The 23,419-nt window shown below is 43.1% G+C and overlaps 1 protein-coding gene across 1 annotated transcript in view; it reads right to left on the bottom strand.

Annotated features, from left to right (window-relative positions):
* Positions 1-5,981: 5,981 nt before the first annotated feature.
* The window catches only part of LOC115111729 (tricarboxylate transport protein B, mitochondrial-like), a 37,331-nt gene continuing 19,893 nt past the window's right edge, over positions 5,982-23,419 (bottom strand). The window contains exons 2-9 of the mRNA XM_029638083.2: positions 18,758-18,865; positions 18,023-18,122; positions 13,672-13,810; positions 12,768-12,852; positions 9,412-9,516; positions 8,982-9,097; positions 8,782-8,855; positions 5,982-8,610 (exon numbers count right to left, since the gene is read on the bottom strand). Coding sequence (XP_029493943.1) covers positions 8,496-8,610; positions 8,782-8,855; positions 8,982-9,097; positions 9,412-9,516; positions 12,768-12,852; positions 13,672-13,810; positions 18,023-18,122; positions 18,758-18,865 — 842 coding nt within the window. The 3' untranslated portion in view covers positions 5,982-8,495. The remainder of the gene's footprint in view (positions 8,611-8,781; positions 8,856-8,981; positions 9,098-9,411; positions 9,517-12,767; positions 12,853-13,671; positions 13,811-18,022; positions 18,123-18,757; positions 18,866-23,419) is intronic.

Below are 23,419 nucleotides of genomic sequence, written 5' to 3'. Positions count from 1 at the left end.
ATATATATATATATATATATATATATATATTAAATATAAATATATATATATATATATATTAAATATAAATATATATAATATATATATATATTAAATATAAATATATATTATATATATTTAATATATATATATATATATTAAATATAAATATATATATATATATTAAATATAAATATATATAATATATATATATATTAAATATAAATATATATATATAATATATATATATAATAAATATATACATTTATATATTTTATTAATATATATATATATATATATAAATATATACATTTATATATTTTATTATATATATATATATATATATATATATATATATATACTTATTTTCCACCATAATTTGCAAATAAATTCATTAAAAATCCTACAATGTAATTTTCTGGATTTTTTTTCTCATTTTGTCTGTCATAGTTTAAGTATACCTATGATGAAAATTACATGCCTCATCTTTTTAAGTGGGAGAACTTGCACAATTGGTAGCTGACTAAATACTTTTTTGCCCCTCAATTTTTTTATTCAAATGGAATGGAGTAGAACAGCAAACACACACATGGCCACTGTGCCTGCTACTCCTCTCCATTTCCATATGAAATAGCCGTTGGGTGCTGTTCGGGGGAGGGCAGGCCGGAGTTGAATGGAACAGCACTTCACCTTAGTGACTGTTCCCTCTGCTCTATACAATACATATGTCTATTTTATGTGATGATAAAAGGCTCATACAATACCATTTTTTAAAAATGTTTTCTTTCACAGTGATAGCGACTGGGTGCCAAGCTGCCCGCTCTACCTCTACCCCCTCTACTCCTGCCTCCAGTGGTGTTCATATGCCATAGTTCATTACTGCAGTCATGACTGTGCCTCAGGGCCAAAAGGGCACAGCATGGAGGCGTCGTTGTGTTCTGTGTCGCATGAAGTCCCCCATCACCTGCACCACTTGTTCAGTTTGCCTCTGCTTTGCATCAGAAAGAGACTGCTATGGGACATGGCACAGTCAGCAAAATGTTGTGTAGAGGACTTCCAAAGGGTCTACTGTTTTTTTTAAATACACTGCTCCAAAAAATAAAGGGAACACTTAAACAACACAATGTAACTCCAAGTCAATCACACTTCTGTGAAATCAAACTGTCCACTTAGGAAGCAACACTGATTGACAATAAATTTCACATGCTGTTGTGCAAATGGAATAGACAACAGGTGGAAATTATAGGCAATTAGCAAGACACCCCCAATAAAGGAGTGGTTCTGCAGGTGGTGACCACAGACCAATGCTCAGTTCCTATGCTTCCTGGCTGATGTTTTGGTCACTTTTGAATGCTGGCGGTGCTTTCACTCTAGTGGTAGCATGAGACGGAGTCTGCAACCCACACAAGTGGCTCAGGTAGTGCAGCTCATCCAGGATGGAACATCAATGCGAGCTGTGGCAAGAAGGTTTGCTGTGTCTGTCAGCGTAGTGTCCAGAGCATGGAGGCCCTACCAGGAGACAGGCCAGTACATCAGGAGACGTGGAGGAAGCTGTAGGAGGGCAACAACCCAGCAGCAGGACCGCTACCTCCGCCTTTGTGCAAGGAGGAACAGGAGGAGCACTGCCAGAGCCCTGCAAAATGACCTCCAGCAGGCCACAAATGTGCATGTGTCTGCTCAAACGGTCAGAAACAGACTCCATGAGGGTGGTATGAGGGCCTGACGTCCACAGGTGGGGGTTGTGCTTACAGCCCAACACCATGCAGGACGTTTGGCATTTGCCAGAGAACACCAATATTGGCAAATTCGCCACTGGAGACGCTGTGGAGAACGTTCTGCTGCCTGCAACATCCTCCAGCATGACCGGTTTGGCGGTGGGTCAGTCATGGTGTGGGGTGGCATTTCTTTGGGGGGCCGCACAGCCCTCCATGTGCTCGCCAGAGGTAGCCTGACTGCTATTAGGTACAGAGATGAGATCCTCAGACCCCTTGTGAGACCATATGCTGGTGCGGTTGGCCCTGGGTTCCTCCTAATGCAAGACAATGCTAGACCTCATGTGGCTGGAGTGTGTCAGCAGTTCCTGCAAGAGGAAGGCATTGATGCTATGGACTGGCCCACCCGTTCCCCAGACCTGAATCCAATTGAGCACATCTGGGACATCATGTCTCGCTCCATACACCAATGCCACGTTGCACCACAGACTGTCCAGGAGTTGGCGGATGCTTTAGTCCAGGTCTGGGAGGAGATCCCTCAGGAGACCATCCGCCACCTCATCAGGAGCATGCCCAGGCATTGTAGGGAGGCCACACACACTACTGAGCCTCATTCTGACTTGTTTTAAGGACATTACATCAAAGTTGGATCAGCCTGTAGTGTGGTTTTCCACTTTAATTTTGAGTGACTCCAAATCCAGACCTCCATGGGTTGATAAATTTGATTTCCATTGGTAATTTGTGTGATTTTGTTGTCAGCACATTCAACTATGTAAAGAAAAAAGTATTTAATAAGAATATTTAATTCATTCAGATCTAGGATGTGTTATTTTAGTGTTCCCTTTATTTTTTTGAGCAGTGTATTTTCTAATATTTTTTAAAAACATTTTAATATTTTTGTTGTGTGTGTTAGAATTGCTTTTTGATATGTTGTATATAGTTATTTGCACTGTTGTATATAGTTATAGGTCATTTCACCAATTCGGCCACTTGGGTACATTTGGTCAACTTGTGTGGGACACCTGGGTGACTTCATGCTAAATGTCATGTAGCTCACCCATTCCTGAAACTTATCAGTCTGAAACTTTCCAGCAGCCTATCTGACTGTGTGGCTATTCTAGTACATGTGAAAGATGATGCTACGACAATAAAAAACAGAAAACGTATGCTCTTTCTCTTTTCTGCCACCAGATCTACTGTGTTATATTCTCCTACATTCAATTAACATTTCCACAAACTTCAGAATGTTTCCATTCAAATGTTATCAAGAATATGCATATCCTTGCCTCTGGGGCTGAGCTACAGGCAGTTAGATTAGGGTATGTCTTCAGGTGGAAATTGAGAACAAGGGATGCAGCCATAAGAGGTTAATGCAGCTGGTGGCCACACCAGATACTGGCTGTTGATTTTGACTCCCCCCTTTGTTCAGGGACACATTATTCCATTTATTTTAGTCACGTCTGTGGAACTTGTCTCAGTTGTTGAATCGTGTTATGTTCATACAAATATTTACACGTTAAGTTTGCTGAAAATAAACGCAGTTGACAGTGAGGACGTTTTTATTTTGTTCCTGAGTTTAGATGTGGAAGAGAAGGCAAAGGAAGAGGCTAAGAAAGAGAAATTGGAGGGATTGAAGGAGAAGATTGAAAAGGGAAAAGAGATGGAGAGAGGAGTTTGGGCATAGGAAGGAGGAGGTGAAGCATGTGACTGGATATGAAAGGAGTTGGATTAAAGGAGAAGTTGAAGACTGAAAAAGATGTGGTATGAAGAGATTGAAAAAGAGATGGAGTTGGTGAAGAAGGAAAAGAAAGAGAATGAAAGGGAGAGAGCATGAGTAAATTAAGAGGGTGAAGGAGGTGGATGATGAAAAGGAGAGAATGAAGGAGGAGTAAAAGCTTTGATGGAGCTGGGGAAAGATAAAAAAGACTGGAAAATGTCACAGAATCTGAGGAATGTGACAGACACTGTAGTGATGGCAAACGATTCCCTCAGAAAGCCTGAAGAGAGAGAGAGAGCGAGCAGCAGAAATATGCGAGGAAGATAAAAGAAATGCAAGATGAGAGGGAATTGATGAGAAGACTAAGAAAAAATTTAAAAACAGGATACAGGTACAGGCACTTCATATAACAATCTGGTGAACTCAAATTACATTCTCTAATTATCCCAACTGTAGTCTAAAGGACTGATATCCACACCCTGATTTGTGTACTGCACATAGCCAGAGGAATAGAATAGTCACTGGCCTACACACAATGTCTTATGTCAAGCTGGAATTATGTTTTTTAAATGTTTACAAATTAATAAAAAATGAAAAGCTGAAATGGTTTTGAGTCAAGTATTCAACACCTTTGTTATGGCAAGCCTGAATGAGATCAGGAGTAAAAATGTGCTTAACAGGTCACATGAACTATACTAGTGTTTAACATTAATTTTGAATGACTACCTCATCTCTGTACCCCACACATCTGTTAGGTCCTTCAGTTGAGCAGGGAATTTCAAACACAGTTTCAACCACAAACACCAATGCCTCACAAAGAAGGTAAAAAAGAAGCAGACATTCAATATCCCTTTGAGCATGGTGAAGTTATCACTATAAAGATACAAGCGTACTTCCTAACTCAGCTGCCAGAGAGGAAGGAAACTGCTCAGGGATTTCACCATGAGGCCAGTGATGACTTTAAAACAATTACAGAGTTTAATGGTTGTGATAGGAGAAAACTGAGGATGGGTCAATAACATTGTAGTTACTCCACAATACTAACCCAATAGACAGAGTGAAAAAAGGAAACCTGTACAGAATAAAAAAATATTCCAAAACAAGCAACCTGTTTGCAACAAGGCACTAAAGTATCATGTTATGGGTATGGCATGGCTGCATCATGTTATGGGTATGCTTGTAATAGTTATGGACTGGGGAGTTTTCCGGGATAAAAAACAAACAATTTAACTAGGCACAGGCAAAATTCAGTCTGCTTTCTGTCAGACACTGGGAGATGAATTCACCTTACTGTCACGGTTGTTTGTAGAGACGGACCAAGGCGCAGCGGATGTTGAGTTCCACATCATTTATTAAACGTGAAACAAAACAAGAAACGACCAACGAACCGTGACTATAGCGGTGCTACATACACTTACTCAAAATACAATATCCCAAAAACACAGGTGGGAACAAACACTACTTAAATATGATCCCCAATTAGAGACAACGATTACCAGCTGCCTCTAATTGGGAATCATACAAATCACCAACATAGAAAATTAAACCTAGAACCCCACATAGAAATAATAAACTAGAACACCCCCCAGTCACGCCCTGACCTACTCCACCATAGTAAATAAAGGCTCTCTGTGGTCAGGACGTGACAACTACAGAAGGACAATAACCTAAAACTAGGCCAAATCTACACTGGAGTTACTACCAAGAAGACAGTGAATGTTCCTGAGTGGCCGAGTTACAGTTTTGACTTACATTTTCATGAAAATCTGTGGTAAGAACTGAAAATGGTTGTCTAGCAATGATCAACAACCAATTTAACCAAGCTTGAAGAATTTTGAAAATAATAATGGGCAAATGTTGCACAATCCAGGTGTGGAAAGCTCTTAGACTTACCCAGAAAGGCTCACAGCTGTAATTGCTGCCAAAGGTGATTCTAACATGTATTGACTCTGAGGGTTGAACACTTACACTGTATCTAATCAAGAGATATTAGTGTTTTTAAAAAAAAAAATTTTTATAAACATTAGAATTTTTCTTCCACTTTGACATTAGAGTATTTTATGTAAATCGTTGACAAAAATGACATTTAACTCCATTTTAAGCTACTTTGTAACAAAATGTGGAAAAGGTCAATGGGTGTGAATACTTTCTGAAGGCACTGTATATGGCCACCATAGCTACTATTCACGAACATTATCTTGTAAATATAGTCAGAGCCATTATTCAGTTGAGATTGAATGAACCCCAGGTAAACATTCTCTTGTTTGAATGCATAAACCACCTCAAAATAATGGTGCTGTAACTATAAAAAGGAATTCATTGTTTCTTTCACTTTCAGATTTCCAGATGGGACAGCTACAGTGATTATATCCCTGACCTCATGAAAGGGGACTAGAAGGGAGGGAAATACACACACACACACACACACACACACACACACACACACACACACACACACACACACACACACACACACACACACACACACACACACACACACACACACACACACACACACACAACACAACACATTTTCCTACAATTGGAAAAACTTTAAAATTGAAATAAAGGAATTCAAAGACAGTGGTTATTTATTGGTTCTTGGTGTAATACCACCTTAGATTTAGAGGTTATAATAACGTAAGAAACACAGTGCATTCCTCTAGGGATTTGTAATGACATCCATTTAATTTTGATGGTGAGATTATGATATTTTAGACAGTATATGGTGAGGAGGAGACTGAGGCCTCCCATATCTTACAGTACATGTTGTATATGCAACACTATGTAAAAGCAGAGTCAAAACAGTCAGTATACTGTTACCGACAACACAAAGGCTCTAAAAGCAAAGTAATGCGTTTCATTTTCTATTCCACCGATGCTAAATAAATGCATATTTTCTTGTTATAGATTTCACCACAATCGTCAGGGCAGATATTTGTGCAGATTCAGAATGCTCTTACATATGTTACCATGACTACAACACATAGCAATTGAGGATTGTAGCAAAATACACTTTATGATCAAGACCCTGAAAACCCAGATGAGATTGATTAAAAAAATACATTGTAATGGTTTCAAAATGGTTGTTTTCCTCATGAAGTTAAACCTAAAACAACCCCCAAAATGGCACCAATTGTAACATAATGTCAAGGATTATGTTACATGTGGTGCCATTTTGACAACAAAGGCCTCTAGAATGATATGAATGTGTGTGAATGGAATGGGAAGGTTCCCTCAAGTTTCCATCTTAGAACAATGCTGAACTGTCTGGAATGCAACCATCTGTGGCAGGAGGCAATCTGAGCTGGGAACCTGAGTTACTGTATGATTGAGCCCGAATGGAGACCAGTAGTGATATACCAAATATTGTTTATAACTAAACCAAGCTAGACCACAGCCTGTCATTTCCGATGGGAACATATGAGTCATAGTGGGCAGAACAAGCAACGAGGTGGGCAGAGCCAGGCACGAGCTAGCGAGATCCTATTGGCCCGTTCTAGCAAACATCTGCATATTTCTGTTAGGGAACGCCTACTCTGTGAAATTCGCTTGTGTGATAACCAATATGACTTTTGCATTCCTTCTAAACAACGCGATTTAAAAAAAACTTTGACAATGGCTAAAGTCTACAAAACTTAGTCAACTCTATTCATAACATTATAGTTTTGGGAACAGAAAACTGTATTGAGATCAAATGTTTCATCGATGAGAACATTTGCAGAATGTAGGCCATAATCCATCTCGTTCCATTTTCTACCACTGCGAGTCAGTGGGCTTTCTCTCATTACCATATTTGGTAGTGAATGGAAACACCAAGTGGATGCTTCATATTTATACATCCAGTGAAATATCTGTCTCATTGTTCTATCTGTGGATATACCATACAGGAACAAAACAAATGCTGTGACCTCTTGCACCCACCCAATCCATACAGTACTGTAATGTTAACACCATGAAGCATTCGCTTCCTAGTTAGAACTGTACATAACACTGCACAGTATAACAGCGTGTCTCAAACAGAGACTCGTTACTACACATTCAACATTCAATAAGTACATTGAAAAGACTCTGATCAATATATTATGAATCAATATATATTATTTACCCATTTTTCTCTTCTCTTGGTAAGAATATATTACTCTATGTATACGTTTTACTTGAGGTAAAAGACGTTAGCCATGGCCAGCACAAAAGGGTGAGTGTTATTACAGTAGAACTGTGACAATAATTAGTATAATTTGTCACAACTTGGCAGCTTGCTACTGGATGGGCTTGGCATCTGGAACTGAGTAAAACAATATACTCAGCAATTAAACATTAATAGTCAACCATAATATGCATTATAAAAATACAAATCATATCACACAAGTAAAATGATTGCCTAAAAGGGTTGGTAATAAATTCTCAAAAGGAGGGTGGGTATAAGTTACAATTCATGTAGTTGCTACTGTAACTGTTACTGTAGCTAGACCCTCAGGTCAAGGCAGAACCACTATGCTTTAACTCAGGATGATATGGTACCCACTACCATACAGTTAACTCATTATGATAGTGGAATTCATTTACGTAGATGTAAAAAAAAAACATGATATATTTCAGTGTTCTTCAGTCCAGGTCCTGGAGAGTGACATTACGTGCAGGATTTTGTCCCAGTTTAGCGCTACACCTCATTCAACTCATGGAGGCCTTGTTTGGAAGAATCAGGTGTGTTAGTGCAGGGATGGAACAGAAGCCTGTACACTTTGTAGCTCTCTGGGACCAGGGTTTGTGACCACTGCATCGAAATAGGTAGGCTATGTCCAAATAGATGTTATTCATATGACAGCTTTCACTCCGCTTACAGCTCAGCTGGTGAGTACAGTTATGGGTAGAATGCGTCTGAAATGGCACTCCATTCCCTACACAATGCCCTACTTTTGACCAGAGCCTGATGGTCCTGATGGGAGCCTGATGGGTCAAAAGTAGCACACTACTGTATATAGGGAATAAGGTGTTGTTTGAGACGCAGACTGGTAGAAGGCTCAGTTGTCCAGTCACATCGTGTTTGGCCCAGTGAGGTCAGAAGAGGCTCCAGCCCCGCCCCCTCACTCTGTCTTCCAGACCGTGTTGAGAACCTTGACCACCTCCTCATAGATGATGAAGACGATGGCCACATCCAGGCACACACGACCCAGCCGAGGAACCGTCCCCTTATAGAACCTAGAGAACACAGAACAAGGAGAGTAGAACATCATATACGTAGAACTCAGGATCTCTATGGAGTAGAACCTCAGGAATGAGACGGAATGAGCAGTAAACAATACCATTAGGTTCCTTAAGGGAGTTATACATAACGTTTGATCGTATAGAAGTGTATAGTGGTGCACTTACGCTCGTACACCCTCGTGTCTCATGATCTTCAAGGCACAGTCCAGCGTACTCTTGTACTTATGAGACTCCAAACCCTTAGAGAGAGAAAGACACAGGGTTATTCACTTAGACAGGGGTGGAGTTACGCCATACATGTATTTCAAACACATTCAATCCTTTCAGATGTACACAAGTGCCTGTAGCGGTACCCCATCCTGTACCTGCATCCTGGTCTTGATGACATCTAGGGGGGTGTTCCCAAACACGCTGGCTGCTCCTGCGACGGCTCCAAACGTTCCCGTCACCACAGGGTTAATAGCCTTATTGGGGTTATCCCCTGGGGAGAGGAGATACGGACAGAATGCTCTTTCACACTCACCCAAGTGGGATATACCCAGTACGCTTATCAAAGTGAGTACCTTTTTACAGGTGACCACTAGAGGTCAGCATTGTCTGTGTGGTGTCGACAGGCATCCAGGGCCGGTATTCATAAACGTGTCAGAGTAGGAGTGGATCAGGTCCCTTCTGTCGATGCAATCATACTCATTGCGATCTAAAGGCTAAGCTGATCCCCAATCAGCACTCCTACTATGAGACACTTGATACATATGGCCCCTGGAATCCTGATAATGATGGCTGACACTCCCGTACCTTTGTACCAGTTCCTGAGGGAGGTCATGACATAGAAGCGGATGGCCTGGTTGGAGCCCTGCTTCAGGACGGTGGCCGTCAGACCCTGGTACGTCCCCTTAATACCTGGGGGACAGTAGCAGAGAGCAGCAGTTAGCATCACTGGATGTAGTAGCAGCATTATGCACTACCCTCTTTAAAGAGTGACTGAACGCACCAATTCTGCATGGGTTTTTCTGTTGCTCATTAAGAAAAATAAGATTTCAATCTTGGGGGTGTTGGTTCAATGTGGCAGTTACTGATCTTTGTCCCCCATGAGACACCATAGGTACAAAGCCATTATCACTTCCTCAAAATTGGCAGAATTCATTTAAGAGAACACAATAAATCATTTTGAAATTCTTTAGGCACTTTTAGGCGCACAATTGGACATCTAGCTAATGTGTTTGGTGCAGTATTTCTCAAGTTCAAAAATATGTGATGTGTTTTCTTCTATAAACAAAGTCGTCTCCACTGTGCTGCCGGGCAGGTCTGTCTCCCTGCCTGTGTGTTCTGACATACTATTGAATAGACCACAATCACCACAGCTGTTTATCCCATGGTTGTGGGCAAGTGGGCATTGTCAAAATCAAAACCCAACCCACAAGTACACTGAGTATACAAACATTAGGAACACCTGCTCTTTCCATGACATAGACTGACCAGGTGAATCCAGGTGAAAACTATGATCCCTTATTGATGACACTTGTTAAATCCACTTCAATCAGAGTAGATGAAGGGGAAGAGACGTGTTAAAGAAGGATTTTTAAGCCTCGAGACCATTGACATGGAGTGTGTATGTGTGCCATTCAGAGGGTGAATGGGCAAGACAAAAAATGTAAGTGCCTATGAACAGGGTATGGTAGAAGGTGCCAGGGGCACTAGGTTTGAGTGTGTCAAGAACTGCGACGCTGCTGGGTTTTTCACACTCAATAATGGTCCACCACCCAAAGGACATCCAGCAACTTTACACAACTGTCGGAAGCATGGGAGTCAGCAGGGGTCAGCAAACCTGTGGAACGCTTTCGACACCTTGTAGAGTCAATGCCTAGATGAATTGAGGCTGTTCTGGGGGAAAAGGTGGTGCGGCTCAATATTAAGATGTTTTTAATGTTTTGTATACACAGTGTAAGTCATGACGAACTCATGCACACAAATCTCAGTTTTGGATGATAGTGATTTGATTTAGACATTACAGACAAATGTCTTGACAATTACATACATATAAAACATTAACAAGTAGTGTGTATCAGGTATACATATACACCACAGTTCAAAAGTTTGGGGTCACTTAGAAATGTCATTGTTTTTGAAAGAAAAGCACATTTTTGGTTCATTAAAATAACATCAAATTTATCAGAAATACAGTGTAGACATTGCTAATGTTGAAAATGACTTTTGCAGCTGGAAACGACTGATTTTTAATGGAATATCTACATAGGCATACAGAGGTCCATTATCAGCAGCCATCACTCCTGTGTTCCAATGGCATGTTGTGTTAGCTAAGCCAAGTTTACCATTTTAAAAGGCTAATTGATCATTAGAAAACCCTTTTGCAATTATGTTAGCACAGCTGAAAACTGTTGTTCTGATTAAAGAAGCAATAAAACTGGCCTTCTTTAGACTAGTTGAGTATCTGGAGCATCAGCATTTGTCAGTTCGATTACAGGCTCAAAATGGCCAGAAACAAAGAACTTTCTTCTGAAACTCGTCAGTCTATTCTTGTTCTGAGAAATTAAAGCTATTCCATAGAAAGAGGAGTGGGAGTGACTGTCCAATAAAAATACAAGATTAAGATGGGCAAAGAACACAGACACTGGACAGAGGAACTCTGCCTAGAAGGCCAGCATCCCAAAGTCGCCTCTTCACTGTTGACATTGAGACTGGTGTTTTGCAGGTACTATTTAATCAGCTGCCAGTTGAGGACTTGTGATGCGTCTGTTTCTCAAACTAGACACTAATGCACTTGTCCTCTTGCTCAGTTGTGCACCAGGGCCTCCCACTCCTCGTTCTATTCTGGTTAGAACCAGTTTGTGCTGTTCTGTAAAGGGAGTAGTACACAGCGTTGTGCAAGATCTTCAGTTTCTTGGTAATTTCTCACATGGAATTGCCTTCATTTCTCAGAACAAGAAGTTCTTTGTTTCTGAGCCTGTAATCGAACCCACAAATGCTGATGCTCCAAATACTCAACCAGTCTAAAGAAGGCCAGTTTTATTGCTTCTTTAATCAGAACAACAGTTTTCAGCTGTGCTAACTTAATTTCAAAAGGGTTTTCTAATGATCAATTATCCTTTTAAAATGATCAACTTGGATTAGTTAACACAATGTTCCATTGGAACACAGGAGTGATGGCTGCTGATAATGAGCCTCAGCCGTTTCCAGCTACAAAAGTAATTTACAACATTAAACATGTCTACACTGTATTTCTGAACAATTTGATGTTATTTTAATGGAACAAAAATGTGCTATTCTTTCAAAAACAAGGACATTTCTAAGTGACCCCAAACTTTTGAACGGTAGTGTATGTCAATTCATACACACAATAAGTAGGTCACATGAGGAGAGGCGTTGTGCCATGAGGTGTTGCTTTATTTGTTTTTTGAAACCAGGTTTGCTGTTCACTTGCGCTATATAAGATGGAAGAGAGTTCAATTTACTCATGGCTGTATAATACTGTATGTTTCCTTGAATTTGTTCTGGACCTGGGGACTGTGAAAAGACCCCTGGTGGCATGTCTGGTGGGGTAAGTGTGTGCGTCAGTGCTGTGTAATACGTTGACTAGGTAAACAATTAGGAATTTCCAACACGTGGATGTTTCTTATAAAAACAAGAAGTGAAGCAGTCAATCTTTCCTCAACTCTTAGCCAACAGAGACGGGCATGCATAGTAATAATATTAGCCCTCTGATTACAATGAAGAGCAAGAAGTGCCGCTCTGTTCTGGGCCAGTTGCAGCTTAACTAGGTCTTTCTTTGCAGCACTTGACCATATGAACAAAACTAACCTACTTGCACTTTTTAGTCAATTTTGGTACTGTAAATGTTTCTGATTAAAATCGATGTCACATAAGCCGTTTTCAAAGAGAGAAGTTGATTCTCAAGTTTCGTTCATCTTTAAACAATAAATGTCAGTGTGAATCTCAAATGACACCCTATTCCCTAGTGCACTACTTTTGGCCAGAGTCCTATGGGGGCTATATAGGCAATAAGGTGTCATTTAGGACATATACATGGCCTTTGTTGATCGTTCAAGGTCAGGGTGGTAGGATCAGATTACCCTCCCTAAACCCTAGCCTTAAATCAGTGTCTAGTCTAGGGCAACTTCCCCCTCCTCCCTTACCTTGGGTTCTGATGATCTCCCTGACTCCATGGTAGAAGCCTCTGTATTTGGGGTTGGCTGAAGACTGGTCGTGGATGAATTTAACCTTGAGAGAGAACACAGGGACAGCTTGATCACCAAACACGCACGCACGGACGCACGGACGGACGGACGGACGGACGGACGGACGGACGGACGGACGGACGGACGGACGGACGGACGGACGGACGGACGGACGGACAGACAGACAGACAGACAGACAGACAGACAGACAGACAGACAGACAGACAGACAGACAGACAGACAGACAGACAGACAGACAGACAGTATTATTAAGAAACCCAACTGTGCTCCAGGAAAAAGAGCATTATCATGTTTTTTTCTTTATTTTATTATCAGTTTGACAGAGCACTAAGAGCAGACAGACAGCCTCGAGAGATGTTCTTGTCTGTCTGACCTTTAATTCAGAGAATATTAAAGAGTATGATTGAAGGAAATGCATTCCTGGAAGGCTCGGGTCAACCCTCATTCAGCTGTTAGATTAGATTTGTAACAAATAGAGACTGATTTGGGATGAGGTCTTCCTATTCAGAACAAAACAATTATCAGCTAGACAGCTGACTCCTTACCAGTGGGTAGGGGGTATCAGTGACACCAAATCTGAGAGGGGAGTGGGGGGGATAAAGACAAGAGAGGAGAGAGGAGAGGGGGAGAGAGCGAGAGACAGAGAGGGGTGGGTATGGAGGAGAGGAGGAGGAGACAGGAAAAGGACAGGGGCTATAGAGGAGAGGAGGAGAGAGACTATAGTGGAGAGGTGGAGAGAGACTGGAAGAGGAGACAAGGCTATAGAGGAGAGGTGAAGAGAGACTGGAAGAGGAGACGGAGCTATAAAGAAGGCGATAGAAATGCTCCGTCTCAGACATACCTTGACAGTCTCCATGGGACAGACTATGACTACAGCCTCCATGACTCCAGCACCAAGCCCACATAACAGACCCCTGGTGCTGTTCAACTTCCCTGCCTCATCACGGGCATGGTTACTGAGATACTCAAACACTCCAAACCTGAGATGGGGGAGGAGGGGAGGCGAGAGAGAGGAAGATGGAGAGAGATAACATGTTAGTATACAGCCCAGTCGATTAGTTCAATCAATGTTGTTCTCATGAGTGAGAGTCATTGATTACAAGCAGAGTTGTTGTTGCTCAGGTTTGAGACTGGTACAGTGATATCAGGAAGAGGAGTTAGGCTTGATTCTAGACTTGAGTTTGAATATTGTCTAAAACAGTGGTCAATAACGGGTCGATCACAATCTACTTGTTAATCTCCAATGCATTTCTAGTCGATCGCCAAACATTTCTGTAAAAAACAACAACGATAAAGCCTTGTGTTTCAATTTTTTTTTCCGTCTCGCGCGCTGTTGCTGGAAGCTGCGGCCAATTCAACTGCCGTGCGCGCCGGGTAGGCAAACTGTTGCCATTTCATGCGTCTGAAGGTACAAACTCTGCCTTCCTGGAGAAGAAATCAAGCGCACTATGCTACCACTGGCCAATCAGATTGCTCAGATGACCGAGTCCGCAGTAAAGTAGCAGGTATAAAAGAAAGCTACGGCAAAATTGATACTGTGAGTTTTCAAACCGTTTAAAACCATGACTAGAGAGAGACTGTCAACGAATACAGCAAAGAGCTGCTGTTTTTATGAGTGAGTTCATGTTTAAGTTCTCACTCAGCACTGTCAACACTTTGTATTCAACACTTTTATAGCCCATAAAATGCGCGTTCTTCCTATTTCCACTCAGCGCTACAACAAGCAGTGCGGCAGTAATGAATGAGCAGGAAAGTGTATCTATAGGCTTGAGTTGTTGTTATTATTAGCGGCTTGGGTCTTTTTTAATATCATGGGATATTTCACTTTCTCTGTTCACAGGAGTAACAACATGAATTTGTGGTGCGACTCGAGTTCGCCATCAGCTGGAAGACGGTGTCCCTTTTTTGTCAGTGTCAGTGGAGGAAAGGGAGAGCGGAGGGATGTTGAGAGACGGACCCTCAGTCTGCTGCTCTCTCCCTCTGCTGAGACTGACCATCAGATACAGGCACCATCAGCCCAGTAAAATAAAAAGCACATTATTTAAATGTATGTTCACTCATCTGTGCCTCACAAGTAATACAACAATGGATCGATTACCGGTGTGATCATATAGCCTACCTCAAATAGTTTAATATCATTTTTTTTAAATGTCCTGAACAACAATTAATTGGCAGGTAAATTCAAGCAAAGCCAGTATGCGGCGATAATGTATTGGACCTATAGCTTACTGCACAAACCTCATTGTTACAGTACCTTTTTTAATGTGTTATTGTTGCATAGGCTTACATTTTTTAAGTCATGTTAATAAAAAATAAGAGTGGTAGATCTTGGCATGCATTTTGACTCTTTGACTCAGAAAATGCTGGTGACCACTGGTCTAAAATCGAATCCTAGAATTTCATAGAATATCAGACTAGAACCTTCAATCTAGAAAGTTTTAGAATCATAATTAGAATCTCATTAGACCCTCTATAGAATATCCCACTATCCTGGCTCCTTGTTACCTAGGTGACAGTAAAACACAGACTGATACTGTATAACTGTGAAGATGAGAAGGGTCAGAGTTGCTGATATCTCTGGATGAGATATGGAAACAACAAAGAGTCTTCAAAGAGTTCTAACTCCACTGGACACCTTAGACGAAGCCAGGTTGGGTTTAATCAGCTGATGAGCAGAATTTCACACCAGTTTCCTCTCTGAGCATCATACAACTGCTTAGTAATCTTAGTAGAAGTCTTTGCCCAGTCCTATCACTAGTAAACAATGCCACTTTATACAATGTTTACATACCCTACATTACTCATCTCATATGTTTATACTGTACTCTATACCATCTACTGCATCTTGCCTATGCCGCACGGCCATCGCTCATCCATATATTTATATGTACATATTCTTATTCTTTCCTTTACACTTGTGTGTAAAAGGAAGTTGTTGTGAAATTGTTAGATTAGATGTTAGATTTTACTGCACGGTCGGAACTAGAAGCACAAGCATTTCGCTACACTCGCATTAACATCTCCTAACCATGTGTATGTGACCAATAAAATTTGATTTGATTTGAGGCAAGAGGCAAATGACTTTGTTCGATGCCCAGGTGAAGTGAAACAAACTGCTAATGTTGCAGAATGTTTTACTACCCAGCAGGTAAGGCACATCCTTGTTTAAAAATGTAGCCATAAAGTCTGATGACTCAGCAAGCAACGGATGCCCAGCAACTGCTACCATGAAAGCGAGCTGAGCGTTCTGTCTCACCCCAGGAGTGTGTGTATGTGTGTGTTAAGTTTCACTGTAATCAGTTAGGAGATGCTGTGCCAGGGAGTCCTTCACTGGGAAGGTTATTTATAGCAGAAATTGGATTGTGGTGATTTCAGGACCAAACACAACATGGAGGAAGAGAGGAGGAGAGGGGAAGGAGGGGAGGGGGGGAGGAAAGACACTTTGCCACTTAGTGTTGATTAAAGGTTTGTTTTCTTGTAACCTGGTAAAAAAAAGAATACTAATATTTTATTGTGTTAATTCATTGTGTCACTATTGTCTCGTTATCTATTTGTTCATTTTATACTTTTTAACTGCATTGTTGGGAAAGAGCTCGTAAGTAAGCGTTTCAAGGTAAAGTCTACACTTGTTGTATTCGCCGCATGTGACAAATAAACATTGCAAGATCAGGCGGGTTTCATGAGGCTAGGTTTCTTGTGCCTCTGCCTTCTCAACCCGAGAGTTTCTGGTCTGACCGATGTCTTCTTGTCTGTCTCGGACGTTGACGATCTGTCTCTATCTCTGGGTGTGTCTCTCTGTTCTATTTCCTCATCTCTTCTCCCTCCACCCCTCCTTTTGCTCTCACTCTCTTTCGCTCTCTTTTTTTTGCCTCATTTCTTTGTTCATTAAAATGCAGCATCTGTTTCTCTGTCTCTACTCAATCATGTTTGTTTGTTTGAGTGATAGCCACTTCACAACTCACATACTCTGTAGTGCAGGAACACAGACACGGCCTGGCAAACAAAAGGTAATGATGCCTTTATAAATTGAAACAGGTCTCTCTCTCTCTCATCCACCTTAATTGGACTGCAAGGAAGTGGCAGTATAGTTTTTTTCACTATACTATACCTTACATCACCCCATTCAAATTACTTCAATGTGCTAAGGCTAAACTACCTCTTCTCTTTAGCCAATTCCAAGTGACAGATTTTTTAAAATCATCCCAACATGATGGATAATAGCTGGGCCGGCAGCCAAAGTCCAGGATGAGTCAGAGGCACCTTGGTCGTCACAGAGACCATGGCACATCTCCTAAACCCCATTAGGGCTCTATCTGCAAAGTCTGTACCCCTCGCCAAGAGATGAGGGGTGGGGGGAGGTATTTGGGAAAGAAAGGATGAGGGGAAAAGGAAAGGGGTGGATGAGAAGGCAGGTGGAGTTAAATGGGAGGATGAAAAAGGTCAGTCTCTCTCCACTAAAGCCCAGTGTCACTCTGGCCTCATCCTCACCACTCTCTTATCTCCTTCACTCCCCGTCCTTCCCCCCACTGCTCCACACTGTACATAACAGGCAATCAGCTAATGGGATGGGGGAGATGGTGAGAAAGGGGAGAAAATGATGGATTGGTAGGGGGAGGGGGACAGAGGGAATGGGAGAAGAAAAGCACTCCCTTCTTTTTTCGTAACCCAATTATGTAAAGCATACACACACACACACACACACACACACACACACACACACACACACACACACACACACACACACACACACACAGCTGTCAGACTAGACAGATGATGTGGCCTACTCTTGTTGCCCTGTCCTCTATGCACTGTTTCCCTACTGAGCCCTTCAGCGAGGCTGACTGACTCACACACACACACACACACACCAACAGGTTTTCCTCTCTGTATCTCCACTGATACAATAATTGGCAGCTCTGCTCCGCATGGCTGGGTCTGTCCACTCTAAAGACAGGCTCTGCGCTGTAACACATACACACAAACAAACACATTCAGAGAAAGAGAGATGCTAAATACCCCTGTCTGAGACTGAGGTCTCCATAGAACGGTCGTGTGTGGAATAAATATAATCTCTGGGAAAGAATAACATAATTACACACAAGACCAGCGGGACATTTCAGCTATGTATTGTGGGTAATAGACCAAAATAATTGGTGTGTGTGTGTGTTTAGGGCTAGATGCCATCCACATACCTGACAGCTGATTTGGGTATGGATCCGTAGAGCAGTGAGCTGAGTCCTCTGTATAGTCCTCTCACCCCGTGACCCTGTACCGTCTGCTTTACACAGTCACCTACACACACATCAATACATGAACACACAACCAGCTATGGACACACAGAGAGTATTCAAATAACTTCATATTCACACATGGAGAGAGAACTCCTTGACGAACATAGCTATTTAGTATGAGGCAGAGACAGCTGTGTGCAGGGCTCATTAAGATGGTCTCAGATCCTCAGAGCTCCAGCCAAGAGAAGCCAGACTGACTGTGTGTGTGTGTGTGTGTGTGTGTGTGTGTGTGTGTGTGTGTGTGTGTGTGTGTGTGTGTGTGTGTGTGTGTGTGTGTGTGTGTGTGTGTGTGTGTGTGTGTGTGTGTGTGTCATACAAACAAGTAGCGTGACAGCCTGCCAGAATCACTAATGCACCTGAGGATGATGGGTAATTTGATAATTAGATCCTAAGAGGGACAGAGAAAGAGAGAGAGAGAGCGAGATAGTGAGAATAAGAAATGGAGCGTGAGCAAAAGATAGAGATAGAGATAGATGGAGATTAATTGATTTGGTCGACACACTGGCGACCTTGTATCTCAGAAAGGTTAGATGCATCGGGGAAGAAAAGGTAGAGAGGTATGAAGGGAGATGGATAGAGAAAGTCGTTGTGTTGCCGGGTGAGAGGACACACACACACACACAGTCAGACACTCACCGATGCCCCTGTATTTTGGAGGGTTGGCCTTCTCGTCCAGCTGTAGCTGAGTCTTCACATACTCAGTAGGGAAGGTGATACAGATCTCTATACCCCCTGCTATACCACCTGTAGAAAACACAGAGCGGAGGTCAGATAAAGCTTTACAATCTGTAGAATGAGATGGACAGAAAGGAAAGCGACATTTAGTTACTGTAAATGTAAATGGCATCAGACTTGAACAAAACACAAACGTTGTCGAACCGTCTGTGCTTGCTGGGGTTCTGTATGTCATCGTCATTTTGTAGCGAATGAGTCTGAACTATGCAGAAAACAGAAAGCATCTTATCAACCAGAAGATTCCTTTTGTGAATCTTTGGGTAGCTAGTTTTTGGTACCAGACTGTTGGTGCCAACAAATTGCCTTCTACAATGACAGGCTGGCTAAAGCAGGCATTCACTTTGGGCAGAGCCAGTACATCATGGATCATAACAATAACCCTAAATATGGCTGCCATCCGTGAACCTTAAAAGCCCAGAGAGTGTGAGAGGAATGTAATGTACTGGATAAAGATGGATGGAGCCGTTTTCTTTATGCATGAACCTGTAGCTATTAGATCCAATGAACGAAGAACAAAAGAATGAATGAATGATGTAGGATGTTGGACAGCTCTATATTGTGGATTAGTTCAGAGGATGGGGATGAGAGTGTTAAGAGCAGCACTATGTGCAGATGAGTCACTTAGAAAAGAGGGAAGGGAGGGCGAGAAGGAGAGGAGAGAAGGCTGACGTTAATTAAATGATCTGCTCTGTCCAGAGGGAGGGGCTCCATTACACAGGCCAAGCCCTCCATTAGCCCAATGACACACAGAATTACCCCATTTTCATTTATTCTCTTTCTCTCTCACTCTCTCGCTCTCTCTCTCTCACACACACACACACTCACATTCAAATCCCAGAGGCCCATCTGTATAAAGAAATAATGGGAAGGGTTCAGATTTGTCATCCAACTGTGTGACAGCTTGGCATCCATCTAACTTCTGCCGTTATTGTAGGCCAAACCTCTCTATCTCTTCCCTGCAGCACTTAGAATTACATTATTCTGGAGGTGATAGGAGATATATTTAACCCATTACATATACAGAAGATATAGAAGGATTTTAAGTGGTTGCTGGTTATATTTCAGTTAAATTACACATTGATGTATGGTTGAATGAGAGTATTCAGAAGGGCTTAATGCATTTGCACAGTATTTCCCTCAGCCAAGATAAGGTTGTACAACAGTCTAGAAAGCTAAGTCATGATCCCTGTACACACACACACACACACAGTGTCACGAATCCCGTTTCCTGAGTCTGTTTTTTGCCTGTGTTCTGTCCTGGAGTGTTTTTTTCCGACGTCCTGGAACACACCCTGTCTGGTTGCCGGGCAATGTAGCCAGTTGGGAGTTCTGATTACCCGCACCTGTATCCCATCAGCTATCTGCACACCTGGTCCTGATCATCATCTCTCCTCTTCATAAGCCCGGACCTGACATCCATTCCCTGCCGGATCGTTAGCCATGAACATTACTCACCCGGATCATTTACCCCATTACCGCCTGGTCGTCGGAGGATTCCGCTACCCCATTAGATCCACCTATTTACTCCCATCAACTCACCACCGCTGCCCGCTACGCCACCTGGATATATCTACCCATTCACATTCACTTGTAAATAAATACTCACCTTCTTCCTACTCTCCTTGTCCTGGTCTGCTTCTGGGTTCGATTTTGAAAGAACGTGACAGAACGATCCGGCCAAGGATGAACCCAGCGGACCTGGACTCCATTTGCCATGCCATTACCCAGCAGGAGAAGATGTTGGGACAACACAACACGGCGCTACATGAGATAGCAGGTTCAATCCGGAACTTATCGGATAGATTAACGAGTATCCAGGATCAGCTCAGGTTGCCGGCGGATCATCCACCACCTGTTTCACCCATATCACCTGCCGATTCGGGAGCGGGTTCCTTCCGTGAGCCCAAGGTTCCGACACCGGAGAAGTACGAGGGAGATCTGGGAGGATGCCGTTCATTTCTTTTACAGTGTGGGTTCGTTTTTGATCTGCAGCCCTACTCTTATGCCACAGATAAGGCTAGGATAGCTTTTGTTATTGAGCTGCTGCGTGGTAGAGCTCTGGAATGGGCTTCAGCTGTTTGGGAACGACGGGACACATGCATGACGTCATACCAGGGTTTCACGGCAGAGATGAGAAAGCTTTTTGACCATCCAGTCCGAGGTAAGGACACAGCTAAACGTTTGTTCTCTCTTCGCCAAGGAGCTCGCAGTGTGGCAGACTTTGTGATAGAATTCAGGACATTGGCTGTGGAGAGTGGTTGGAATGAGGAATCACTACAAGCGTTTTTTTACCAGGGGTTGTCGGAGCAACTCAAGGACGAGCTGATCTCATATCCAGAGCCTAGTGACCTAGATAGTTTGGTCACTTTATCTATTCGGGTAGATAATAGAGTCCGAGAGAGAAGGAGGGAGAAGCAGTGGGGCCCATCCAATCAATCAGCAACTCGGTTACCATTCGGTTCAGGAACTGAACCAGAACGTATTGATCGTTATTTCCCACACGGGATTAGTGGAGGGGTCTTGCCACCAGATCCTGAACCAATGCAAGTGGGGCGACACGGGCTAACTAAGGAGGAGCGCCAACGTAGACGTGAGACCAACAGCTGTCTCTACTGTGGTAGCTCGGGACATTACATCTCCGCTTGTCCACAGCGCCCGTTAAACTGCCCGTCTCGCTAGTTTTGGGAGGAATTTTAGCGAGCCAGTTTCAACCTCTCAAGAATCCTGTCAGACCCCGTTTTCCTGCGACCCTTAGGAATAAGGATCAGAGCTTAGAGATGAACACTTTTATCGATTCAGGTGCCGATGGCAGCTTTATTGATGCCGACTTGGTGGAACAGCTGGGGCTTTCCAAGGAGCAATTGCCGGAAGCCATTGAAGCAACCACTCTGAACGGCAGTAGTCTGGCACGGATCACTATGAGGACTGAACCGGTTAAGATGTTGTTGTCGGGGAATCATTCAGAGTTTATCTCCTTCTTCATTCTGTCCTCGCCCCATGTTCCTCTGGTTCTTGGTTACCCCTGGCTGAAGGAACACAATCCCTCGTTTGATTGGGTGACGGGTAAGGTAACTAGTTGGAGCATTGATTGTCATGCTAACTGCCTTAGGACTGCCTGTTCTCCTGCCGTTTCCAGTCAGGTCAGTGACTCTGCTCCTCCTGATTTGTCCCTGGTTCCAGAAACATATCACGAGTTGGGTGAAGTATTCAGTAAACAGAAGGCTCTGTCCCTTCCTCCCCACCGACCTTGTGACTGTGCGATTAATCTGTTTCCTGGAGCCGCCTTTCCCAAGGGACGGTTATACAGTATCTCTCGACCTGAACGTGAGGCCTTGGAGACCTACATCAAGGAGTCTCTAGCTGCAGGTCTCATTCGGCCCTCGTCATCACCTCTGGGAGCAGGATTTTTTTTGGTGAGCAAGAAGGATGTCTCTCTTCGACCGTGTATTGATTATCGGGGTTTGAATGATATTACGGTCAAGAACAAGTATCCCCTGCCCTTGATGAGCTCGGCTTTCAATTCTTTACATGGTGCTACGGTTTTTACGAAGCTTGATTTACGTAATGTTTATCATCTGGTTCGGATCAAAGAGGGGGACGAGTGGTTGACTGGGTTCAATACTCCGACGGGACATTTCGAGTACCAGGTGATGCCGTTTGGACTGACCAACGCTCCTGCTGTGTTCCAAAGTATGGTGAATGACGTTCTGAGAGATATGATTGGTATTTTTGTGTTCGTTTACCTGGATGATATCCTCATCTTCTCGAAGGAGCTTTCTAGCCACGTTCAGCATGTCAAGCAGGTCCTGCAGCGGTTATTGGAGAACCGTCTGTTCGTGAAGGCTGAGAAGTGCGATTTTCACGCCCACACGACGTCCTTCCTCGGGTACATCATCTCCAGGGGAGAGATCAAGATGGACCAAGAGAAGGTTCGGGCGGTTCGGGATTGGGTCCAGCCCGGTACGAGATTGCAGCTCCAGAGATTCCTGGGGTTTGCACATTTTTATCGGAGGTTTATCCGTGATTACAGCCGGGTGGCCGCCCCTTTAACTGTGCTGACGTCTTGCACCAGAAAGTTCTGTTGGTCTCCTGAGGCAGACCGAGCATTTCTAGATTTGAAGAGCCGATTCACCAACGCCCCGATTCTCTCTCAACCTGACACTTCCCGTCAGTTTGTTGTGCAGGTGGATGCGTCTGATGTGGGGGTGGGCGCCATCCTGTCCCAGCGTAGCTCCACTGACGGTAAACTCCATCCCTGCGCCTTCTACTCTTGTCGTCTTTCTCCAGCTGAAAGAAACTACGATGTGGGTAACCGGGAGCTTCTCGCTGTGAAGCTTGCCTTGGAGGAGTGGCGTCACTGGTTGGAGGGAGCGGAGCAACCGTTTGTGGTCTGGACTGACCACAAGAATCTGGCTTACGTGCAATCGGCTAAACATCTCAACTCCCGTCAGGCCCGGTGGGCTTTGTTTTTTGGACGCTTCAATTTTTCCCTGACGTTCTTCTGGGTCGAAGAACGGGAAGGCGGACGCCCTGTCCCGGATGTTCTCCAAGACGGAGGAGAGT

Source organism: Oncorhynchus nerka, linkage group LG27, assembly GCF_034236695.1.
Source record: "Oncorhynchus nerka isolate Pitt River linkage group LG27, Oner_Uvic_2.0, whole genome shotgun sequence".
NCBI classification, from domain to species: Eukaryota; Metazoa; Chordata; class Actinopteri; order Salmoniformes; family Salmonidae; genus Oncorhynchus; species Oncorhynchus nerka.
This window is presented reverse-complemented; position numbering and strand designations above follow the sequence as displayed.